Here is a 23,862-nt window from a genome sequence, read left to right as displayed (position 1 = left end):
GTTTAAAAAATTACCATTACCCTGAAACCTGGGAGTTAAAATTATTCTAAGGATAAGACACTTGTCCAAAAAGCTAATAATCATTTTGTCCATTTAGTTAATATGTGTTGAGCACCTTTTATGGGCCAGGTGCCTCATGAAATGTTGAGGAAACAGAAAAAGAGGTCTTTGTCCTCATTGAGCTGAGGAATAATGGCAAATTAAACACTCTAATAGGGGATCCCTGGGTGGCTCAGTGGTTTAGCGCCTTCCTTCGGCCCGGGGCATGATCCTGGAGTCCCGGGATCGAGACCCGCATGGGCTCCCTGCATGGAGCCTGCTTCTCCCTCTGCCTGTGTCTCTGCCTCTCTATCTCTGTGTCTCTCATGAATAAATAAATAAAATCTTAAAAAAATAATAAACACTCTAATAAATGAATAGTTAAAACTTGGGAAGGGGGTGCGCCTGGCTGGCTCAGTAATCAGTAGAGTATGGGACACTGGATCATAGGGTTGTGAGTTCGAGCCCCATGTTGGGTGTAGAGATTAGTTAAAAACAAAATTAAAACAAAGAAACAAACAACTTGGGAAAGAATGAACAGGGAGATGAGAAAGAAAAAAGGGGAAGGCTCTCAGGAGCAGCCTCCGGTGAAGCGACATTCAGAACACAATAAAGGAAAAGTGGGCCCTGGCCAGGCTTCTCGCATGTCCTATCTTTAAGACCCATATGTTGGTATTGTTATCCCCATTTTCCAGATGAGGAAATGGAGGCAAAGAGCAGGGAAATGGCTCGACAGCCAATCCCTCCAAAGCCTTGCAAGTCATCACTGTGGTGTACAGTCTCCCAGTCATCTTAATTTGCCCTGTGACACCAGTCACAGTGTGCTCAGTGTCACCTTAGCTTGTTACGATACCAGCTCCCAAGCCTCCTCAGATCCCCCTTGCCAGGCAGCCTGGGTGGCTCAGTGGTTTAGCACCTGCCTTTGGCCCAGGGCGTGATCCTGGAGTCCTGGGATTGAGTCCCACTTCTCCCTGCATGGAGCCTGCTTCTCCCTCTGCCTATACGCCTATACCTCTGCCTCTCTCTCTCTCTCTTTCTCTCTCTCTCTGTGTCTCTCATGAATAAATAAAATCTTAAGAAAAAAAAAAAATCCCCCTTGCCTACCTCTAACCCTAGCCATGGGTCCTGTCATTGTCCCCAGCCCATGTGATCCCAGGTCAGGAGATGGTTCTGAGTGGGTTATAGGAATGATTCCTGAGGGCTGGGGGATTCAGAGAAATATTCCTAGGGAGGGGGGGTTCCAGACCTCCCACCCCCCTCCATCCTGACAGTCCCACACGGGAAAGGGCAGTCCAGCCAGTAGGAGGGATACCACACGATTAAAGGCCCAGAAACAAGAAGAGCATGGCTGCAGCATAGGAAAGGAAAGCCCACTAGAGAAAACAGAGTCCAGTTGCAGAGAAGAGAGCTTCCAGAGTCTGGTGGAGGAGCTGGAGCCTGCTGAGAGAGGGATTGTTCACTCTGGTCAGCAGGGCTGAGCTGGGGAGGGAGAAGGTGTCTGGGGACCAGGGTCTCTGTGTCCATCACAGCATCTCTTACAGATTTCTCTAGGCCATGTACTTCTGCGTGTTCTGCTGAGGAACAATGGGAGGTCAGCTCAGCCGAGGGAAAACCCTGCCAAGCCCAAGCTCGAGGCCCTCTGTCCAAGAACTGGACCCTGTGCCCATGCAAGCAGGTAGGCTTCCCACACCCAGTAATGCTGTGGGGCCCCAGACATCACTCACTGCCTCTTCCTGACAAGGCACTCCAGCTCAGCTTCAAGTGTCAATGAGTTCCTGCTGTATACCAGGCCCTTCCCTGTGAACCATATGGCAGGGTTCCTGCTCTGGAGGAGTTAACATTTCAGCAGTCAGAATGTTAAACAAGGGCAGCCCAGGTGGCTCAGCGGTTTAGCGCCGCTTCAGCCCAGGGCCTGATCCTGTAGTCCCGGGATGGAGTCCCATGTCAGGCTCCCTGCATGGAGCCTGCTTCTCTCTCTACCCGTGTCTCTGCCTCTCTCTCTCAATCTCTCTCTCTGTGTCTCTCATGAATAAAATCTTAAAAAAAAAAAAAAAGAATGTTAAACAATCAGGTAAGCTAGAAAATGTGGGAGAGTGACAGGTATTAACCAGGAGAGCTTCCTTCCTCCTCAGTCAGTTTATGAGGAAATTGAGCAGGCAACTCTAAGATCAACCCTAGTTCTATAGCTCTTCGGAGCTGCATTGTCTGTTATAATAGTCTCTAAGCCATCTGTGGCCATTTAAATTCAAAGTAAAATTCATTGAAATGAAATTAAGTTAAATATGTAGCTCCTCAGTCACACTAGCCACATTTTAAGTGCTCAGTAGCCATATATGTAGCTAGTGGTTACCTATTGGACAGCACAGTTATAGAACATTACCTGGGATCCCTGGGTGGCGCAGCGGTTTAGCACCTGCCTTTGGCCCAGGGCGCGATCCTGGAGACCCAGGATCGAATCCCACGTCGGGCTCCTGGTGCATGGAGCCTGCTTCTCCCTCTGCCTATGTCTCTGCCTCTCTCTCTCACTGTGTGCCTATCATAAATAAATAAAAATGAAAAAATAAAAAGAACATTTCCTTCATCATGGAAAGTTCTACTGGACAGTGTGGTTCCAACATGTCTCCTCTTACCTTGTGAAATACTAGAAGCAAAATTAGAACCATGGCAGTTAGAAAAAATTGGGACATATAATGCCTATGCTGAGCCTACACCTGTGATTTTCAAGATAGTCCTATTTAAAAATGCCAGTTTTTAGGACAATTAGACAATCAAAATATCCTAGAAATTCTAATATTTTGATATCAAAACTATGGCCCCAGTTTGTTTCTTGTTCCCCCAAGTGACCCACAAATCCTTTCTCAAATCATATCCTGATTTGAGGTTTTGATAATGTATTCATAAGATTCTTCTGAGAAACAGAACCAATAGAGTATGTGTACGTGTGTGTGTGTGTGTGTGTGTATAGACACAGAATTTATTTTAAGAAATTGTTTCATACAGTTGTGGTGGCTGGCGAGTCTGAAATCTGCCGGGTGGGCTGGCAAGCCAGAGGCCCAAGGAAGAGTTAATACAGAATTCCAGAGTCAGTCCAGAATTCTCTCTTCCTTAGGGGACCTCAATCTTTTTCCTTTAAGATCTTCCACTGACTAGTTGAGGCCCACCCACATAATGGAGGGTCCTCACTCTGCTTCTTTCAAAGGCCACTGACTTAATTTGTTATCTCATCTTTTTTTAATTTAAGATTTTATTTATTCATGACAGACACAGAAAGAGAGAGGCAGAGACATAGGCAGAGGGAGAAGCAGGCTCCATGCAGGAAGCCCAATGTGGGACTTGATCCCAGGTCTCCAGGATCACACCCTGAACTGAAGGCAGGTGCTCAACCTATAAGCCACCCAGGCATCCCTGTTATCTATCTTAAAAACATCTTCACAGCAACATCTAGACCTCTAGACTGGTGTTTGACCCAGTATCTGGGTACTGTGGGTTAGCCATGTTGACACACAAAATTAACCATCACAGATAACAAATCACTCTAAACCAAGCAGCACTTTTGGGAGGAAGAACATGGACACATACTTAAACAGAACCAAGAGACTGTAGAGCCAAATATCTGAATGTCTGTGTTTGGGCAGAAGCTAATCCTAGTCTGGAACCTCCCCTGCCATGGCTGGGGTCTCCTCTCCCTCCTCAGCCCTGCCTCTAATATCTTCCTCTCTCTAATGCCAGCCTCCCACAGGCATTAACGCCTAGGCTTTGTTCTCCTGACAGGGAGGTAGCTGCCTCCTTTTAGTCACTCAATCTGCAGAGAGCCTGAGGTGCACCAGGCCCTACAGGAAGAGACCTGGAAACCACACAGACCTCCCCCTCATTTCCTCTGAATCTAGCCACAGGCCATGGTCCCAAGGCTGCTCTGAGTCATGGCCAGGCTACTGAGGGGGCTGACCCCCAGTCAGTGCTCTGGGGGCTCTCCCTGCCTGTGAGACCTGAGGAAAACTGCATTTCCCTCTCTGTGACAGGGTCTCCAGGGGGAAAGATGGACCTCTCTTATGGTATGTCAACCCCTGATCCCAGCAGGGACACAGATTTGGAGCAGCCCCTTCCATGAGTCATTGTCCATTAGCTTTGCATCCATCCAAAATCTACCAAGGCTCTACCGCTTACCAGGCCTTGTGCCAGGACCAGGGGACATAGCAATGGACAATATAGGCATAGTCCCTGCCTTTAGGGATAGTCAAGCCCCAGAGACAGGCTCTAAACCCATAATCAGGGATCCCTGGGTGGCGCAGCGGTTTGGTGCCTGCCTTTGGCCCAGGGCGCGATCCTGGAGACCCGGGATTGAATCCCACGTCGGGCTCCTGGTGCATGGAGCCTGCTTCTCCCTCTGCCTGTGTCTCTGTCTCTCTCTCTCTCTCTCTTTCTGTGTGACTATCATAAATAAACAAAAATTTAAAAAAATAAAATAAATAAATAAACCCATAATCAGTTACAATTGTGTTAGATTTTAGTGACAGTGCATTTTTTTTAAAGATTTTATTTATTTATTTATTCATGAGGGACAGAGAGAGACAGAGGCAGAAACATAGGCAGAGGGAGAAGCAGGCTCCATACAGGGAGCCTGACGTGGGACTCAATCCCGGGACTACGGGATCATGCCTTGGGCCAAAGTCAGGCTCTAAACCGCTGAGCCACCCAGGCGTCCCAACAATGCATTTTAAGGAACTCTGATTAAGAGTGTGTGCTGAGGGACTCCTCAGGAAGGCTTCACCAAGAAAGAGACATTTTATCCAGGGAATGAAGGATGAAAGTGGGTTGGTTAGGCAGATGGGTCAATCAGGGACAGCATATGCAGCTCAGTGGCAACAGGGGCAATGCTAGGGCTTCCAGGAGGGGAAGAGGTCCTTCCCGGCCAGTTGGTTTCACTCTTGATTGGAGGAAGACCTCCACAAGACTTGCTTGCATTGTTTATTGAGGCCTCAGGCATTTCCCTGCACCATGGGATGGCCAGGCCCTGTGCTGCAGATGGCTCTGAGGAGCTCCAGTTCAGGATCACCAAGTGGATCTGCACATGTGTCTGGGAGGACATATAGGAACCAATCCCTTTCCAGGATCACAGTCTCATTCTTCCCACATCTACCTGGAGCATAGGCCCATATACAACACAATGTCCAGCTCTGTGTCTTCTCCACCAATGCCCCATCCCCTTGGTCCTTGTCTGTCTATTTGCTCTCCCTCCCGCATTTCCTGGGGCATCTGTCTAGAGGGCATCACAGAGCCCTCCTTCAGGAGCGTCTGTGAGACAGATAAACTTTTCATGCTGACCTTGATTGCTTTTCATAGCTTTATGCAGTGACATGCTGACAAGTGTGTCTCTCTTTTCCTATTGTTTCAAAGACCCCTACTGAAATGGGATGAAGAGAAAGGAGAGGGAGGGACACTGGGATGTGGGTGAAGTGGCTCTCAGCAGCCTGTGGAGGGCAGGTTTTGCAGGATGAGAAGGCCTGGACAGGTATCAGGAGGTCTAGTTAGGCAAGGGGGGCTGATCCCTGAGATAGATGAGGAGATGAGCATCCTGTGCTGAGGGAGCTGCTTGCCAACTACCATCCAAACTCAAAATTGTCCTCATGGCCACCATGTCCTTGGGACCAGTCTTGGTGTAATGGTGTGGGGGAGGAGGCAGCTTGGCATCCTCTGGCTCTGTGACTCCCTCTCTGTCAGCATCCCAGGGAGTCTGGGCCTTTTTGGAGAGATGCTACTGCTGTCTGTTGGAGTCCTCCCAACCTGAGCCCGTGAGTAGCCACAGTTATCACCTACCACTAGTGGCACAGTGCCCTGTCTCACCTCAGTTCCCTTGCTGTGCAGTGGAGCTGACTAGAGAGGACTATTTCAGCGCCTTGTGAGGGCCAAAGTGATACACCCAGTCAGACCCTGACACTCAGCAGCTGCTTAGTAAGGGATGGCGGGTATGTGGCCAGGACACTTGACTGAGCCACACACACCTGCTGGGTGTCTTTTCTTGGCCAGCCTGGCACAATGGGCCCCTGGGATCCCACCTCTTCTTGGGGCAGCACAGACCTCCACCTGTCATCCTGGACAGAGGGCATGGAAGAGCCATGCTACCCACATGCATGACACTCTAGAGTTACAAAGCCTGTCCACATCTGTGATTTCATTGGCCCTTCTAGGAATCCTCCTCTCTTGCTCCCCTTGGACCTCAGCCCTCAAAGTTAGTTTGTTCAGTCCTTATATTATTAGAACTTCCAGAAACTGCCTTCTAGAAACTGAGCTCAAATGGGTCATGATCCTGCGGTCCTGAGATCAAGTCCTGCATCAGGCTCCCTATAGGGAGCCTGCTTCTTCCTCTACCTATGTCTCTGCCTCTCTATGTCTTTCATGAACAAAAATCTTAAAAAAGTAAAAAGTTTAGAAACTGAGCTCAGAGACCTGTGCTGATATCTGCTTAGAGCTATAGTTTTTAAGTTTGCTGAACAGCAGAATCCTTTTATCAAAATCTACCTTTTTAAAAAAAATGATTGTATTTATTTATTCATGAGAGACACAGAGAGAGGCAGAGACACAGACAGAGGGAGAAGCAGGCTCCATGGCTCCATACAGGAGAGATGTTGGACTTGATCTCGGGACTCTAGGATCATGCCCTGAGCTAAAGGCAGGCACTCAACCACTGAGCCACCCAGGCGTCCCTATCAAAATCTTCTCGAACATCTTATGAAAAGCGATTGTAGCCAGGAGCCCTACCCCTCTTGCCACACCAACCCTTTCCCTGAGGTGATACCAAAAGATGTCTGGGCATCCCTAGGACTCTGTAGAGGCCACTGGAAAAGCTTCAGATTCCAGGGTAGACCTCCTGGGATCTCAGCAGACATGCTCCCCAGGGTGCTCATGGTAGGGTTGATGGTGGAAGCCCAAACTCCAGTAGACTTCAAATGGGGAGGGAAGACTGACCAAGAGGATGACCATCTCTGTCTCTCCATCCAGAGAGAAGCAGGGCCACAGCCGTGGCCCTGAGCAGTTTCCCAGTAGGCGAGCACACAGAGCCATCACTGAGACTGGGGGATCCATTGACCATCACCTCTGAGTAAGTCCTATCCTAATGAGGGAATGGTGGGGTGCTTCCTTCCCTCTGGCACCTGAATATTCACTCATGGGAGAAGGGGCCTCTCCTTCCAAGAGAGAAGAGCAGGGAATTTGGTGCTGAGCCACATGTAGCCTTAATGGTGGGATTAAGGAAGCCTGACACACCTGTAGGGAGAAGCTATAGATGGGCAGGGCCTTGTAGGGGGCCCTGAATCGTGCCATTTCCTGCATAGGAGGTACCAGCACTGGTGGTACTGCCTATCTTTCCCTGGTGCAAGGAACCCTGGGAAGAGGGCCAGGTGCAGGAGCCAGCTTGGCAGGTCCTCAGGAATCCTAAATGAGCAATTCCCCTCTCCTTTCCCTCTCCAGAGATGGAGACTGGTGGACAGTGATATCAGAAGTTTCAGGCACAGAATACAGCATCCCCAGCAGCCACGTGGCCAAAATCTCCCATGGGTGAGTTCACAACCCCAGCCCTGCCTTAGGGGGAACTTCCTACTTTCCCTTTCCCCAAACATGGTCCTTTTTGGCCAGTCCTGTGCTGAGCAAAACTGGGGACAGGGGAGAATCAAGCCCAGGCCCTGTCTTCAAGAAGAGCAAACAGGTTGGCCTGTGAGACCTGGGAGCCCAGAGGAGGGAGCTCAGAAAGGACATCATAGAGATGGCCTCTGGGCTTTGAAGGGTGGCTGGGAGTTCAATGGAGGAGAAATGCTGAAAGGGAGCAGCCTGCATACATGTCCTAAATGTCCTGAGGCAAGAAAACAGAGGGGTGGTGCCCCATATCTTGGCAAGCCTGCCCTTCTAAAAGATGCCTCACAGTGGGCAGGACACAGGGAATCTTACACAGTGTGAGCCATCACTTGCCGCAAGTGAGTGACAAAAGAAATCAACTCCAGAACAAATTCTATGTTATGAGAGAGAAAGGAAAGGAACTGCCTTTCAGTGGGATCAACCTGCATAACATGGAGTCAGGCAAGTATGCTGTGTGTGCTATGACAGCTACTCTTCTGTGAGCAAGTACTGCTCTGGCACTGGATGGCCTTCCTTTTCTGAGACTCACAGGATGTCTGGCTCTGATAAAAGTAGCACAGGGATGCTGAGATGTGTGGACACCTCACAGATTCAGCTTGTGTAGAGGTCGTTGGCACCTAAGTGGAGCCCATCTTCCATTTCCTGCTGGGTTGGCCCTGCTGGCCAGAGGTTTTACATCCCCAGTGTGGCACTGAAGTTTCAGTCAAGGAGACACTGGCCATGTCCAAGAGTCCCCTTCCCTTGCCACTCCGTCTCCATCCTCTGTGTTTGTAAGTCCTATGAATGACTTGTTTTATTTACTATAAAACTAGGCTACATTTGCTGCTGGCACCAGGCAGGCCACAGCTTCTCTGATTTATTTCCTTAGAATGGACTCATCCCTGACTCTGGCTTTGACTGTGGAATTTCACACAATGACAGGGAGGTGGCCATTTCCATCAAGTGGCTTCTGTAGTTTTTCCCAGGGAATCACAGGGCATGATTCTGGGAATATTAGAAGGCTAATGGACTAGTAAGCCAAAAAATTCCTGCAAAGACACCTTGAACTCTGTATTACAGTTAAGTCCTTCAAGGACATAGGTGAAGGATTATGTGAAAAGAGAAAGAAAATAGGGGGCCAGACTAATCAACAATCCAGCAGTAAAAGGGGCCCCAAGGAGAAGGTCATAAAGATCTGTACTTTGGGAGCACATATGGTGATTGATATCTTGCATGATTTTTTCCAAGATTTTATAATGTCTTGGGACATCTGGGTGGCTCAGCGGTTGAGCACCTGCCTTCGGCCCAGGGCATGATCCTGGAGTCCCAGGATCGAGTCCCACATCGGGCTCCCAGCATGGAACCTGCTTCTCTCTCTGCCTGTGTCTCTGCTTCTCTGTGTGTGTGTCTCTCATGAATTAATAAATAAAATCTTAAAAAAAAGATTTTATAATGTTGAGCATTCTAGTTCCAACATTTCTACCCACAAATAAGCTCCAATGAGAGTTAGAGCTCATTGATAATGAATACATGTTCACTTGCATGCCTTTTGGCTGTAAAATTAAACTTTAAATGTTCAAATAAAATATTTACTAAAATTACAAACACACACTCAGGCAATTCTTGGAAAGGTGAGTGGCTAGCATAGGGATAGTAGAGGAGCTGGGCAATTGATAGGAGAGAATCTGCGATCACCCCACCTTCCTCCAGCCTCCTGGCCACTTGGGAATGAGGTCTCCAGGCAGAAAAGAATGGGGCTAATCCCATGAGGTTGTCCTCCAAGGCCTCTGGAGCTAGGACCAAGACAAAGCTGGGGGTCCCTTGGAGACCAAGGTACAGATGGAACTCTGAGGCCCAGAGAGAGAGGAGGGGTTTGAGTAGAGTCTTGGCCCACCCATGCCCAGGCTGACCTCTCTCTGTCCTTCCCCCAGGTGGCTGTATGAAGGCCTGAGCCGGGAGAAAGCTGAAGAACTGCTGTTGCTGCCTGGAAACCCTGGAGGGGCCTTCCTCATTCGGGAGAGCCAGACCAGGACAGGTGGGTAAGCTCAGCCGTGGCTTGTCCCTTGAATGCCAAGAACCAAGTGCGAGGTGACTTAGGGGTGTAAGTGGGAAGTCAAATGTGAAGGGCTGGTGTATGTAGCCTTGGAGCCAGGCAGTCTAGCTGACTGACCACCATGTTGCTGCCCTGGAAGCCCATTTCTAAAAGTGGGTGTGAATGGCCCATAGTGGGGATCCAGGCTCAGCCTACACTTTAGCAACTGGGTCTTGTAATAGAGTATAGTCACAAGATTTGCCTGCCCTGACCAGCAATGATTCCTCCCTCCCCAAAACACAACACAATCCTGAATCTTGACAAATGGTTGTCAAGTTCACAAGGTCTCTGTGCTCTGGGTCACCAGCCAGTCAAAAAGAGAAAACTCTTTAGAAGTCAGCTCTTGATCTTCTTCTTTCTACTGTACAGAAGGGGGAAGATGGAGAAACAAAGGCTTGAAGAGGGGTAGGGACATGTCACATTGCACATTCATAGGGGACTTCTCCCACTTCAGGTACAGGGCTTTTGCAAACAAAACACAAAGTTGGTAGAGTCTGTGTCTGCTTCCCCTGCCTCCCTCTGAGCTGCTGCCCTAAGAGCCCTTAGAGTGGGGGCAGAGAAGGACGTTGAAAGAGTGGTGGCACTGACATTTATGGTAGGCCGATTAAGTATCTTCAGGCAACCCTTTGGGGATTGTACTTCCAGTGTCCCCATTTCACAGATAAAGAACCTGGGCTGAGAAAGAAGAAATTATTTGCCTGGGGATACCTAGCTAAGTGTGAAGCTGGGATTCAAACCCAGCCAAGGTCCTCCTCACTTCAGACACCCAGGAAGGGCCTACATGTCACAATAATGGTGGAATTCCAAACACAGTGGCAGACTAAGGGGGAGATACTTAACGAATATGGACAGGCCTGTGCTTGCCCTAATTTTCACCAACCATGGTGGGTTGTCAGGGTCCTTTACTCTCAGGCTCCCTACTGGGTCCTCCTCCAGCACATCTTTGCCTCTCCGTCCCTTCCTTCAGAAGTTCTCTGGGTTGACCTCTCCCCAGAACCCCCTGCTACTTTCCAGGCATCTCCCACACACACACCCAAAGGTAGGCTGGGGCTGGAGGCTGGGGGCTGGCCTGAGTGCAGCAGCTGCAAACAGGAAACCACAGCAGTGGAGCTGACTGGGGCAAAAGTGCTGCAAACCAGGCCCCAGTGAGCTTGAGAAGCCACAAGAAGTGCTCTGTGCTCAGCTGCCCCGTCCCCACCCCTTCTCTGGCCTGGTTCAGCCACAAACCACATGACCAAGTGACCAGCACTTACTGCCCATTTCCTAAGAAGGTACATATACATGGGCAGCCCAGGTGGCTCAGCGATTTAGCGCTGCCTTAGGCCCAGGGTGTGATCCTAGAGACCCGGGATAGAGTCCCGCACTGGGCTCCCTGGGTGGGATGCCTGGGTGGCTCAGCGGTTGAACATCTGCCTTTGGCTCAGGGCATGATCCTGGAATCCTGGGATCGAGTCCTGCTTCAGGCTCCCTGCATGGAGCCTGCTTCTCCCTCTGCCTATGTCTCTGCCTCTCTCTGTGTGTCTCTCATGAATGGATAAGTAAAATCTTTGAAAAAAAAAAAAAAAAAGAAAGAAAAAAAAAAGCTGCTGCCTTTGGCTCAGATCATGATCCCAGGGTCCTGTGATTAGTCCCACATTGGGCTCCCTGCTCAGCAGTGACTGTTTTCTCCCTCTCCCTCTGCCCCTTTGCCTGCTTGTGCGTGTGCTCTCTCTCTCTCTCTCTCTCTCAAGTAAAACAATAAAATCTTAAAAAGGAAAATAAAAATCCATAAACATCCACAGGATTGCTGGGATTAAGGTTAGATTTGACTCTGAGCTTCCCCATAGCCAACACCAAAAGGAGATAGATCAGAATGCTGCTCTCATTATCAAGAAAGGAAGAGATTTGTCAGTTCTGCAGGAAAGGCAAGTTTCCCCAGTACTAATTTCTAATCTCTCATCTGAGTCTTCCTGTAGGATAGTGTTTGTCAAGCTGCAGGTTAAGACCCCTTGGCGGGCCAAGAAATCAGTTTAGTTTGCTGGTTATTATAGAGCAGTGTGTCTCAAATCTGGGGAGCCATCACAATCACCTAGAGGGCTTAAAACAAAGAACTGGCACACACCCAGGTTTCTTATTTGGTAGGTCTAAGGCAGGGCCTGAGACTACCTTTCCAACAAGTTTCCAGGTGATACTGCTGTTCTGGGGACCACACTTGAAGATCTAGGAACCCCTAGGTAATGTCAGTTAGGTGTCTGATTCTTGGTTTTGGCTCAGGTCATGATCTCAGGGTTGTGAGATCAGCCCCACGTCTGGCTCTGAGTTTAGTGCAGTGTCTCCTTAAAAGTCTCTCTCTTGGGATCCCTGGGTGGCGCAGCGGTTTGGCACCTGCCTTTGGCCCAGGGCGCGATCCTGGAGACCCGGGATCGAATCCCACGTCGGGCTCCCGGTGCATGGAGCCTGCTTCTCCCTCTACCTGTGTCTCTGCCTCTCTCTCTCTCTGTGACTATCATAAATAAATAAAAATTAAAAAAAAAAAAAGTCTCTCTCTTGGGCAGCCCAGGATTAAGTCCCACGTCGGGCTCCCTGCATGGGGCCTGCTTCTCCCTCTGCCTGTGTCTCTGCCTTTCTCTCTCTCTCTCTCATGAATAAATAAATTTTAAAAATCTTTTTTAAAGAAGTCTCTTTCAAAAAAAAAGTCTCTTTCTCCCTCTCCTCTGCCCCTCCCCCTGCTCTCTCTCTCTTTCTCTCAAATAAATTAAAATAATAATAAGCATCCTAATTTTTTATTTTTTTAAATTTTATTCATTTATTCATAGAGACACAGAGAGAGAGAGAGAGAGGCAGAGACATAGGCCTTAGAAGGAGAAGCAGGCACCATGTAGAGAGCCTGACGTGGGATTCGATCCAGGGTCTCCAGAATCACACCCTAGGCTGCAGGTGGCGCTAAACCGCTGAGCCACTAGGGCTGCCCGCATCCTAATTTTTTTAAAAAGATTTATTTTAGAGGGCAGCCCGGGTGGCTCAGTGGTTTGGCGCTGCCTTCAAGCCCGGGTGTGATCCTGGAGACTGGGGATCGAGTCCCACGTCGGGCTCCCTGCATGGAGCCTGCTTCTCCCTCCCTGCCTGTGTCTCTGCCTCTCTCTCTCTCTCTCTCTCTCTCTCTCTGTGTCTCATGAATAAATGAGTATAAGCTTAAAAAAATAAAATAAGAAAATAAAAAGATTTATTTTAGGGGTGCCTGAGTAGCTCAGTTGGCTAAGCATCTGCCTTTGGCTCTGGTCATGATCCCAGGGTCCTGGGGTCAAGCCCCACATTGGACTCCCTGCTCAGCAGGGAGTCTGCTTCTCTCTCATCCCCCTGCTCGTGCTCTCTCTCTCTGTCAAATAAATAATTTTTAAAAAGATTTATTTTAGAGAGCAAGAGCACATGAGCACGAGTGGGGGGAGGGGCAAAAGGAGAGGAAGAGAGAATCCTCAAACCAACTCCTCCCTGAGCACAGAGCCCAATGCAGTGCTCGATCCCAGGACCTCATGAGATCATGACCTGAGCCAAGATCAAGAGTCAGCCACTTGGGATCCTGGGTGGCGCAGCAGTTTGGCGCCTGCCTTTGACCCAGGGCGCGATCCTGGAGACCCGGGATTGAATCTCACGTCGGGCTTCCGGTGCATGGAGCCTGCTTCTCCCTCTGCCTGTGTCTCTGCCTCTCTCTCTCTGTGTCTATCATGAATAAATAAATAAAATCTTTAAAAAAAAAAAAAAAGAGTCAGCCACTTAACTGACTGAACTACCCAGATGCCCCTGCTTCAGGTAATTTTAAGTGTGTTCTGGGTCACAGTATAAAATATCATACTGTGGTTTGTAGTCAAAAAAGTTTGGAGGTGCCTGGGTGGCTCAGTTGATTAGGTGTCTGACTCTTGATCTCAGCTCAGGTCTTGATCTTCGGGTCATGAGTTCAAGCCTTTGTTGCTGGGCTCCATGCTAGGTATGGAGCCTACCTTTAAAAAAAAAAAAAAAAAGTTTGGCATCACAGCTCAATGGGGCCTGAGTAACATCAGAGAACACGGGTTCTCAGACTTGAGTGTCTGAGATTTTATTTATTCATGAGAAACACAGAAGGAATTGCCAGGGAATGTTCTTGACAATAGACTTTTGGGCCCCTTCCAAATCTGACTCTTTACTGGGTTCAGAGGTCAGAAACCTGCTTCCTTCACAAGGTTTCTGGGTGGTTCTTATGTTCTTTTTTTTTTTTTTTTAAGATTTTGTTTATTCATGAGAGACTGAGAGAGAGAGAGAGAGAGAGAGAGAGAGAGGCAGAGACAGGCAGAGGGAGAACCAGGCTCCATGTAGGAAGCCTGATGTGGGACTTGATCCCAGGACTCCAGGATCACACCCTGAGCCAAAGGCAGATGCCCAACCGCTGAGCCACCCAGGCGTCCCTTTTTTTTAAAGAAAGATTTTATTTATTCATGAGAAACACAGAAGGAGAAAGACAGAAACTTAGGCAGAGGGAGAAGCAGGCTCCATGCAGGGAGCCTGTGGGACTCCATCCCAGAACTCCAAGATCATGCCCTGAGCCAAAGGCAGTCGCTCAACCACTGAGCCACTCAGGCATCCCTTATGTTCTTTTACTTTTGAAAACAAAGTTCCATTCTAGGGAAACTAGAATTAAGTAGTAAGAGACAATGTTGTTTACATTTACATAATGCATCTTGTCATATAATAGTAATTAACTATTGATTGAGAGAATGCTATCAGAATCGAGTTTTACTTGCATGAAGGTCCAAATATACCTCTGGGATGGGAATTCTGCAGGGGAATTTGAGTCTGTGTGTGGACTCAGGAGGAAGGCTGGGGGCTCCCAAGAACAGTACTCAGAGTTTAGACTGGGGAGGGAAAACCCTCTCCATCAACCCCAGAGTCCCTCTGACATACTTGTATATGTTCTAAGCCTGAAGGATGTCATGACAGAGCCTGAGTCAGGCCCCAAACCTTGGTTGTGAAGGAGCCTGACCACTTTGTGGAGTTCACAGGACTGCTCCAAAGGTCAGCACCAAGACCAAGCCCCAGTAGCATTACCTCCTCACCTTCCTGCTGTCCTACTAACTATGTGTCTGTTCTGTGATGGGCACTTTAAGGAAGATTGATGATCAAGGCATGCTTCCTGCCACAGAGGGGTTCACTTCTGTCAATCCTGTCAGTGGGAAGCATTTGTTGAGCATTTCCTCTGAGTCAGGACTGCTAAGTCATGGTTCCTATCCTCAGGCTGCAGACAGTGAAAAGTCCAAGATGCAGCATCCCCAAGGCTATCAGCTTCTCAGACACCTTAGCAGAGGAGGTTCAGGAGGGTCCTGCTAGGTCCACCTCCCACACACAGCCTCCAGTCTGATCCCTCATACCACTGTGGATCCTACCCCACCATCATTGGAACACCAGGGAAAACATGGTACCTGACCCCAGAGCTCCCTGCAGGCCAAGATGTGACACTGGCTATGGGGCTGGAACTTTCTGGAATCCAAGATTGTACTTTCTTTGCCTTATTCCTAGTGGGTCTCCATCCAGCCCCTGCACCCAGCCATAGCTCCTAACATAACTTCCCACCGCCACTCTTCTGGCCCACTGCCCACCAGAACATTCTGTGAATAAACCACTTGCTCTTTTTCATGGCTGCAGCCTTGAACACACTCCTCCCTCCGCCTTGGAAAGCCCTATCCTCCATTCTTCCACTTGGTGAACTCACTCTCATCCTTCATGACCCATTTCAATGTTATTTCCCCAGGCTATTTGTCACTCTTTGCTCTTCAACCACTTCTGTAGCTTCTGTAAGCTTAGTTCTTTTTTTTTTTTTAAGATTTTATTTATTTATTCATGACAGACAGAGAGACACAGGCAGAGGGAGAAGCAGGCTCCATGCAAAGAGCCTGATGTGGCACTCGATCCCGGAACCCTGGGATCACACCCTAAACTGAAGGCAGATGCTCAACCACTGAGCCACCCAGGCATCCCTGTAAGCTTAGTTCTTAAAAGAAAAAAACAAAAAACAAAAAACAAGGTATGTGGTCTAAGAGCACAAGAACTAAATACTCAAAATGGGGACCATAGAGGAAAATTCTGGCTGTGGGAAGTGCCAGCCAGACAACAATTCCTTCCCAGAGTATGAAAATCTGATTATCTATGGTCTGGGCCTACTGTAGTACAGGCATGTAGTAAGTGTTCAAAGTATGTATACTGAATTAACGAATGAGTGAATGAGTGCATGAATGTACATTGAGGGAAGGGGAGAGGATGAGGAGCTGGGGTAGACTTTCCCCCAATACCATGTCTTCATAGACAGTGGTAGGCATGCAAATAGTGGCAAACACTTCTCCAAACTGCTTGTAATCATGGCTCCTTCTAGTATCTATCACACAGACTCATTCATTCATTCATTCATTCAACAAATGGACATATATATATATATTATTTAAGATTTTATGTATCCTTTCATGAGAGACACATACACAGAGGCAGAGACATAGGCAGAGGGAGAAGCAGCCTCCCTCTGGAGAGCCCAATGCAAGACTTCATCCCAGGACCCCAAAATCACTCCCTGAGCCGAAGGCAGACGCTCAACCACTGAGCCACCCAGGCGCCCCTCAACAAATGGATATTATGTGCTGACTCTGTGCCACCTATTGTTCTAAACAGTGGGGATTCAACAATATGAAAAGCAAAATCCCTGTCCACAAACCAGCTGGCAAAATCAACAGTGAACAAATAAATAATAAAGTGTGTGATCATGGTAAGTGCCACATAGAAACAATGAAGCAGCATAAGAGAAACAGAATCATGGGACTTGTGCAAGTATACAAAGTCCTTGTGGTAGATGCATCCTCAGCAGAGGCAAGTGTGCCTGGAAGCAAATCCAAGGTTGTTGGGAGTCAGGTCATGCAGGGAAAGGACTTTTGTTCTCAGTAGGGGAGTGACATAAACCGATCCCTCCACTGCTGCAAAGAGAAGATTTGAGGGTGGGGTGATGAGGTGGACATGGGAAGGCACATGGCAAGTTGTTGCAGGCTCCACCAGGGTGAGAAGTGGTCGGATTCTGGATATGTCCTGAATGTAGCCAGCAGGGTTCTCTGCCAGCCTGTATGTGAGGTATGAGACAATGGAAGCAGTTAGAAGGATGACTCCAGGGTTAGAGCTTAGTAATAGATGCACAGTGCTGCTGTTTTCTGAGATGGGCAGATGGAGGAAGGGTAAATCAGAACCATCCTTCAGGAGGCTCATGGTTGGTTGTGTGTGTTTTGGAGTGAGGAATAGAGCTGACTGACAGGTGAGCAGGACTCTTGGTGCCACAAAAGCACTGCTGCCTGGGCAAGCTTAGAGCTGGGGCTTCTCCTAGGAAGGAAAGGTGTTCTGGAGGGAAGTTGTCTGAGCAGAACTGAGTTGTAAAGGGAAGACTGATGGTTACTCAGGTGGAAGACTGTTCTATACAAAAGAACAGTGTGAGCAAAGGACCACAGACTGATTACAGGTTGTTGGGTGCTTGCTACATGCCAAACACTGTTAAATGCTTTACCTGCCTCACCACTTGAAACCTTGTGGAGACCTGGTGAGACTGGGAGAATTGTTATCCCCCTTTACAGATGAATAAACAGATCTGAGAGGTCAAATAATGTGCCTACAGACACAGCCAGTGAGCATGGGGCAACAAGGGTGTTAAAGCATGTGGCTGTGTATGGGATTTGAACTCAGGGAGTAGGAGTTAAAGTGGAGATGTTCCTGGAACTGTGAGAGAGCGGTAGGTATTTGGGACTGGCTGGAGCATGTAGTGAGAAGGAACATGGGATACCAGCACTAGGCCAGTCAGAGATGGTAACCTGTCTCCACAGTGGGGTTGTCAACCCTTCGTGGGGTTGATGGAGCTTATTTTCTCTGAGCCTACCAGCTAGATACTCAGTATGGCTACCCTTCCTGTTTTAGTAACTGTGGTGACAGTGAGTAGCATGGGGTGGCTGGGAGAACCATCCAGAAGATATAGGGACTTGGTCACTTAGTTCAGCTGGGTTGGTTGGCCTTCTGGGCTTATTTTAAGATACTTAGCCATTTACCAACCACAGAGTTATTTCAGAGTCACAGCTTACCTCCAGAAGAAACTTTTTTTTTTTTTAAGGTTTTCTTTTTAAGTAATCTCTATACCCAGTGTGGGGCTCGGACCCACAACCTTGATATCAAGAGTCATATGCTGTACAGTCTGAGCCAGCCAGGTACCCCCAGGTAGAGAACAAGGAAAAGGAAGCAGGGACTCTACTCCACACTTCTCAATTTATATTGACGTTGTGTCCTATAGCCTTGCTAAATTCACTTAGTCCTAGTAGCTCTTTTGTTGATTCCTTGGGGTTTTCTACATATATGATCACATTATCTATAAATACAATTTGCTTATTTTCCAACCTGTATACCTTTAATCTCTTTTTCTTGCCTTATTGTACTGGCTAGGACCTCTACTATAATGAATAAAGTGATGAGAACATTCTTGCTTTGTTCCCAATGTTAGAAGGAAACATTCAGTCTTTCTTATTAGTTTATTACCTACAGATGTTTCACAGATATTCTATGTCAGGTTGAAAGTCTTCTGTGGTAGGCAGGATGATATCCTCCCCAGAGATGTCCAGATCCTAATCTCTGGAACTTGTGAATATATTACCTTATATTGCAAAAGGGAGTTTAGAGATGTGACTAAATTGAGGATTTTTTAGATGGGGAGATTGTCATGGATTATTCAGATGAGCCCAATGAAATCACAAGGGTCTTTATAAGAGAGAGGCAGGGTGCACCTCGGTGGCGTAGTCAGTAAAGCGTCTGCCTTCGGATCAGGTCATGATCCCAAGGTCCTGGGATCAAGCCCTGTCCAGCTCCCTGATCAGCGGGGAGTCGTGCTTCTCCCAGCTCTGCCACTCCCCCTGCTTGTGTTCTCTCTCAAATAAATAAATACTTTTTAAAAAAATAAGAGAAGCAGGAGGGTTAGAGTTTGAAAGAGATTGGTGATGAGTGTTATGCTGTTGGCAGACATTTAACTGAGTCACCCAGGAACCCCTCTTCATTAAATGTTTGGAAGAACTAACTAGCAAAGCCATCTGGACCCAGGGTCTTCTTTGCAGGAAGTTTTAAAATTATGAATTCAGGACACCTGGGTGGCTCAGTGGTTTAGCATCTGCCTTCAGCTCAGGTCATGATCCCGGGGTCCTGGGGTCAAGTCTTGCATTGGGCTCTCCGTGGGGAGCCTACTTCTCCCTCTGCCTATATCTCTGTCTCTTTCTGTATCTCTAATGAATGAATAAATAAAATATTTAGGGCAGCCTGGGTAGCTCAGCGGTTTAGCGCCGCCTTCAGCCCAGGGCGTGATCCTGGAGACCTGGGATCGAGTCCCATGTCAGGCTCTCTGTGTGGAGCCTGCTTTTCCCTCTGCCTGTGTCTCTGCCTTTCTCTCTCTCTCTCTCTCTCTCTGTCTCTCATAAATAAATAAATAAAATCTTAAAAAAAAATAAAATCTGGGATCCCTGGGTGGCGCAGCGGTTTGGCGCCTGCCTTTGGCCCAGGGCGCAATCCTGGAGACCCGGGATCGAATCCCACGTCGGGCTCCCGGTGCATGGAGCCTGCTTCTCCCTCTGCCTGTGTCTCTGCCTCTCTGCCTCTCTCTCTCTCTCTCTGTGTGTAACTATCATAAATAAATAAAAATTTAAAAAATAAAATAAAATAAAATCTTTAAAAATAAAACAAAAACATGGGATGCCTGGTGGCTCAGTGGTTGAGCATTGGCCTTCAGCTCAGGGCATGATCCTGGAGTCCCAGGATCAAGTCCCACATGGGGCTCTGCATGTGGAGCCTGCTTCCCCCACTGTCTGTGTCTGTGTCTCTGTCTCTCTCTCTCTGTCATGAATAAATAAAATCATAAAAAATAAATATAAATAAAATAATAAAATAAAATTATTAATTCAATTTAGATAATAGATATAGAGCTATTCAAATTTTCTATTTTTCATATCAGTTTTAGTCACTTCTGTCTTTTATGGAATTTGCCCAGTGCACCCAAGTGGTAGAATTTACTGGCATAAGTTGCTCATAATATGCCATTCTTATTCTTTTAATATGTGTAGAATCTATAGTGATGTCCCCTCTTCATTCCTGATGTTGGTAATTTATTGCTTTTTAAAAAAAAAAAAACAGTCTAATTTGAGGTTTATCATTTTTTTTTAAAGTGTCTTTTTTTAAATTTTTATTTATTTATGATTTAGCATCTTTAGATGCTTTAGCATCTTTAGAATCTTTCAATTCTTTCTGAGTTCAAGCCCCATGTTAGATGTACAGCTTACTTAAAAAACAACAGCAAAAACAGGAGCACCTGGGTGGCTCAGTGGGTAAGCATCTGCCTTTGCCTCAGGTCGTGATCCCAGAGTCCTGGGATCAGGCTCTCCACAGGCAGCCTGCTTCTCCCTCTGCCTATGTCTCTGCCTCTCTCAGGAATAAATAAATAATATCTTTAAAAAAGTTAAAAATAGGGATCCCTGGGTGGCGCAGCGGTTTGGCGCCTGCCTTTGGCCCAGGGCGCGATCCTGGAGACCCGGGATCGAGTCCCACATCAGGCTCCCGGTGCATGGAGCCTGCTTCTCCCTCTGCCTGTGTCTCTGCCTCTCTCTCTCTGTGACTATCATAAATAAATAAAAATTAAAAAAAAAAAGATTTAAAAATATTTTCTAATTTTGCTTATTTTTTCTTTGATCTTTGAGTTATTCCCAAGTATTTGGGGATTTTTCCAGATATTTTGTTATTAATTTATAATTAATTCTGTTGTGGCCAAAGAACATAACTATTTTTTAAAATATTTTATTTATTAATTCATGAGAGACACAGAGAGAGAGGCAGAGACACAGGCAGAGGGAGAAGTAGGCTCCATGCAGGGAGGTCGACGCGGGACTGGATCCTGAGACTCCAGGATTACTCCCTGAGCTGAAGGCAGACACTCAACCACTTGAGCCACCCAAGCATCCCATATAACTATTTTTTTAAAAAGATTCATTTATTTACTTTTAGGATTTTATTTATTTGACAGAGAGATAGAACACAAGCGGGGGAATGGCAGAGGGAGATGGAGAAGCAGGCTTCACTGAACAGGGAGTCCGATGCGGGGCCCAATCCTAGCACCCTGGGACATGACCTGAGCCACCCAGGTAGTATAGTCATCCCCACTGTACAGGTAAGAAAACTATGACACAGAGAACCTGTTTATTTATTTGAGAGAGAGAGAGAGGCAGCATGCAGGGAAGGGCAGAGGGATAAGTAGAGGAGACTCTGCTAAACAGAGTCTGATGTAAGGCTCGATATCACTACCCTGAGATCATGACCTGAGTTGAAATCAAGTTGGACTCTTAACCAATTGAGGCACCCCAAGGATAGAACTATTGATTTCAATTCTTTCAAATTTGTTTTTATGGTTCAGTCTATAGTCTATCTTGAATATTCCATGTGCACTTAAAAGAAAGTATATACTATTGTTGAGTGCTGTGTTCTATGTTGTCAAGTTGGTTATATTGTTCAAGTCTTCTATATCCTTATTAATTTTCTGTCCTATCAAGTACTGAGACAGGAGTGTTGATATGTCCAATTATTATCATGGATGTCTATTTCTTCTGTTAATTCTGTCAGTTTTGCTTCAGATATTTTGAATCTCTGCGACTGAGTGCATACAAATTCAGGATTTTGAAATTTTTATTTATTATTTTAATTTATTTATTCATTCATGAGAGAGAGGCAGAGGGAGAAGCAGGCTCCCTGAGGGGAGCCTGATGTGGGACCCAGTCCTTGGACTCTGGGACCAAGCCCTGAGCTGAAGGCCAATGCTCAACCGCTGAGCGACCCAGGGGTCCCTATGTTTGTTTGTTTTTTTTTTTACGTCCCTCTCTTATCTGTTAGTACTCTTGGTCTTGCATTTTGCTTTGCCTGATAGGACTACTCCAGCTTTCCTATTGTTTCATGATACATCTGTTTCCATCGTTTTACTTTTAGCCTGTTTTATTTATTATTCAAAGTGTGTTTATCATATAGTTGAGCCTTGCTTTTTAAAATCCAGTTTGTAAAATCTCTGCTTTTCCTGAGTGGTTAGGCCACTTCCTCAAAGTAAATTCTTCCTAAAATAGAGCAGTGCTTGTGGTTTAGGAAATTAACTCCTGCTTTTTATTGGCATTCCACAGGGTAAGGATAAGGGACTGGATCATGGTCTCTTCTTCCAGGTTCTCTGTGCCGTAGTTTTCTTATCTGTAGAGTGGGGATGACTATATTACCTCAAAGCACTGTTAGGAGGATTAGAGGAGCTAATCCACATAAAGCACATAGTAAACACTCACATGAAATCTACCAGTAGGGGCATCTTGGTGGCTTTGTGTTTGCCTTTGCCTCAGGTCATGCTCCAGTGGTCCTGGCATCAGCCCCCTGCTCAGCGGGGAGTCTGCTTCTCCCTCTCCCTCAGCCTGTCACTCCTCCTGCTTGTGCTTTCTCGCTCTCCCTCTGTCAAATAAATAAAAATCTTAAAAAACAAAACAAAAAAATCTACCAGGAGCTTTAGATCCTAAGATGACAGTAACAAATTATTACTATTATTTTACTGAACACCCTCTCTGTTTGGCTTTGAAGTGTTGGCTTAAGAAATTAATCCCACTTTAGTTATAAAGTGCTCTCCTGTGTATCTTCTTCTGCTGAAAACTACTATTGCAAGCCTATGTGTTCAGTTTTTTCTCCGTAAATTTTTCAACTATGTGCTTTCCTTTGCTAGTCAGTCCTTTTTTTAAAAAATTGAATTTTGTCGAAACCCAACCGTACACTTTAATGCATGCATTTTATTGTATAAGTTATACCTCAATAAAGTTGATTTTTTTAAAAAAAATTTATTCATTTATTCATGAGAGAGACAGAGACAGAGACACAGGCAGAGGGAGAAGCAGCCTCCATGCAGGGAGCCTGATGTGGGACTCGATCCCACACTCCAGGATCACACCCTGAGCCAAAGGCAGATGCTCAACCACTGAGCCACCCAAGGATCCCAATACAGTTTATTTTACTTTTTTAAAGGTTTTATTTCTTTATGCATGAGAGACAGAGAGAAAGAGGCAGAGACACAGGCAGAGGGAGAAGCAGGCTCCATGCAGGGAGCCGGACGTGGGACTCGACCCCAGGTCTCCAGGATCATGCCCTGGGCTGAAGGCAGTGCTAAACCGCTGAACCACCGGGGCTGCCTTAAAGTTGATTTTAAAAACTAAAAAAGCAAAACTGGGAAAATTCTGTCACTTACATCAGTGTATATAATGTGTAAGTTAAAGACTAATAAAAAATAAATTAAAAAAAAAGTTAAAGACGACTAATAATAATGCAACCAACATCCATGTGCCCATGTAGTAGCTTAGGAAATCGTGCAACAGCAATCCCTCTGAAGCCCCTGCCTGCTTCATTATTAATCCTCTATTAACTTATCCTCATAAGCTTTGCCATACATGTATCTCCATGCAATAGTCTTGGCTGCCTCTGAGCTTTAGAGTCATGATGCAAATGTATACTTCTGTGACTTGCCGTTTCTGCTCATTTTTAAGATTTTGCTATGCTTATGTGTGTAGTGGTTACTAACTTGTACAGCTCCATATTATTGCCATTCTGTGGCATGCATACAGGCTGTTTGTAGTTTTGGATTTTTCCAAACAAAGCTGCCATGAATATTCTTGTTCATGTATTTTCTAAATTAACATGCTGAGATGAAACTGCTGGTTGTGAGGTGCATGTTCAACTAGTTAATGCCAGCTGTTTCCAAAGTGGCTTGTATTAATTTATCTTTCCACCAGTACAGTAAGAATTCCTTCAGCACATCTTTGCTAACATCCACTGACACATTTTCACATTCTAATACTTCTCTGCACACTTAAGTCTGTTAACAGACAACACTTAAATGTTCATGTAACCTGTGCCAGGCCCTGTCCTGAGCACTGTGTGTATGATCTCATCCTCACAAGAACCCTATTGATTAAGAACATGTGGTCATTTATGCCCAAGAGAGCAAGTCTTTCTCCCTCCCCTGCCTACTTCCCTTTTGTCTGGGCCTAGTGGCCACCTCATCTCTTTCTTCTCCC

The 23,862-nt window shown here is 46.6% G+C and overlaps 1 protein-coding gene across 5 annotated transcripts in view; it reads left to right on the top strand.

Moving 5' to 3' along the window:
• Nucleotides 1-23,862, top strand: part of SLA2 (Src like adaptor 2) — a 34,405-nt gene that overhangs the window by 2,725 nt on the left and 7,818 nt on the right. For 4 of the 5 annotated variants that reach the window (XM_025469955.3, XM_035706012.2, XM_035706013.2 and 1 more), the window contains exons 2-5: nucleotides 1,581-1,714; nucleotides 7,036-7,135; nucleotides 7,504-7,590; nucleotides 9,576-9,679. In XM_025469955.3, coding sequence (XP_025325740.1) covers nucleotides 1,624-1,714; nucleotides 7,036-7,135; nucleotides 7,504-7,590; nucleotides 9,576-9,679 — 382 coding nt within the window. In that variant the 5' untranslated portion in view covers nucleotides 1,581-1,623. The remainder of the gene's footprint in view (nucleotides 1-1,580; nucleotides 1,715-7,035; nucleotides 7,136-7,503; nucleotides 7,591-9,575; nucleotides 9,680-23,862) is intronic. The other variant, XM_025469956.3, reaches the window with a different exon arrangement.

Source organism: Canis lupus, chromosome 24 (genome assembly GCF_003254725.2).
Source record: "Canis lupus dingo isolate Sandy chromosome 24, ASM325472v2, whole genome shotgun sequence".
In the NCBI taxonomy this organism is placed as follows: domain Eukaryota; kingdom Metazoa; phylum Chordata; class Mammalia; order Carnivora; family Canidae; genus Canis; species Canis lupus.
Note: the sequence above shows the minus strand (reverse complement) of the source record. Positions and strands in the feature narration are given on the sequence as shown.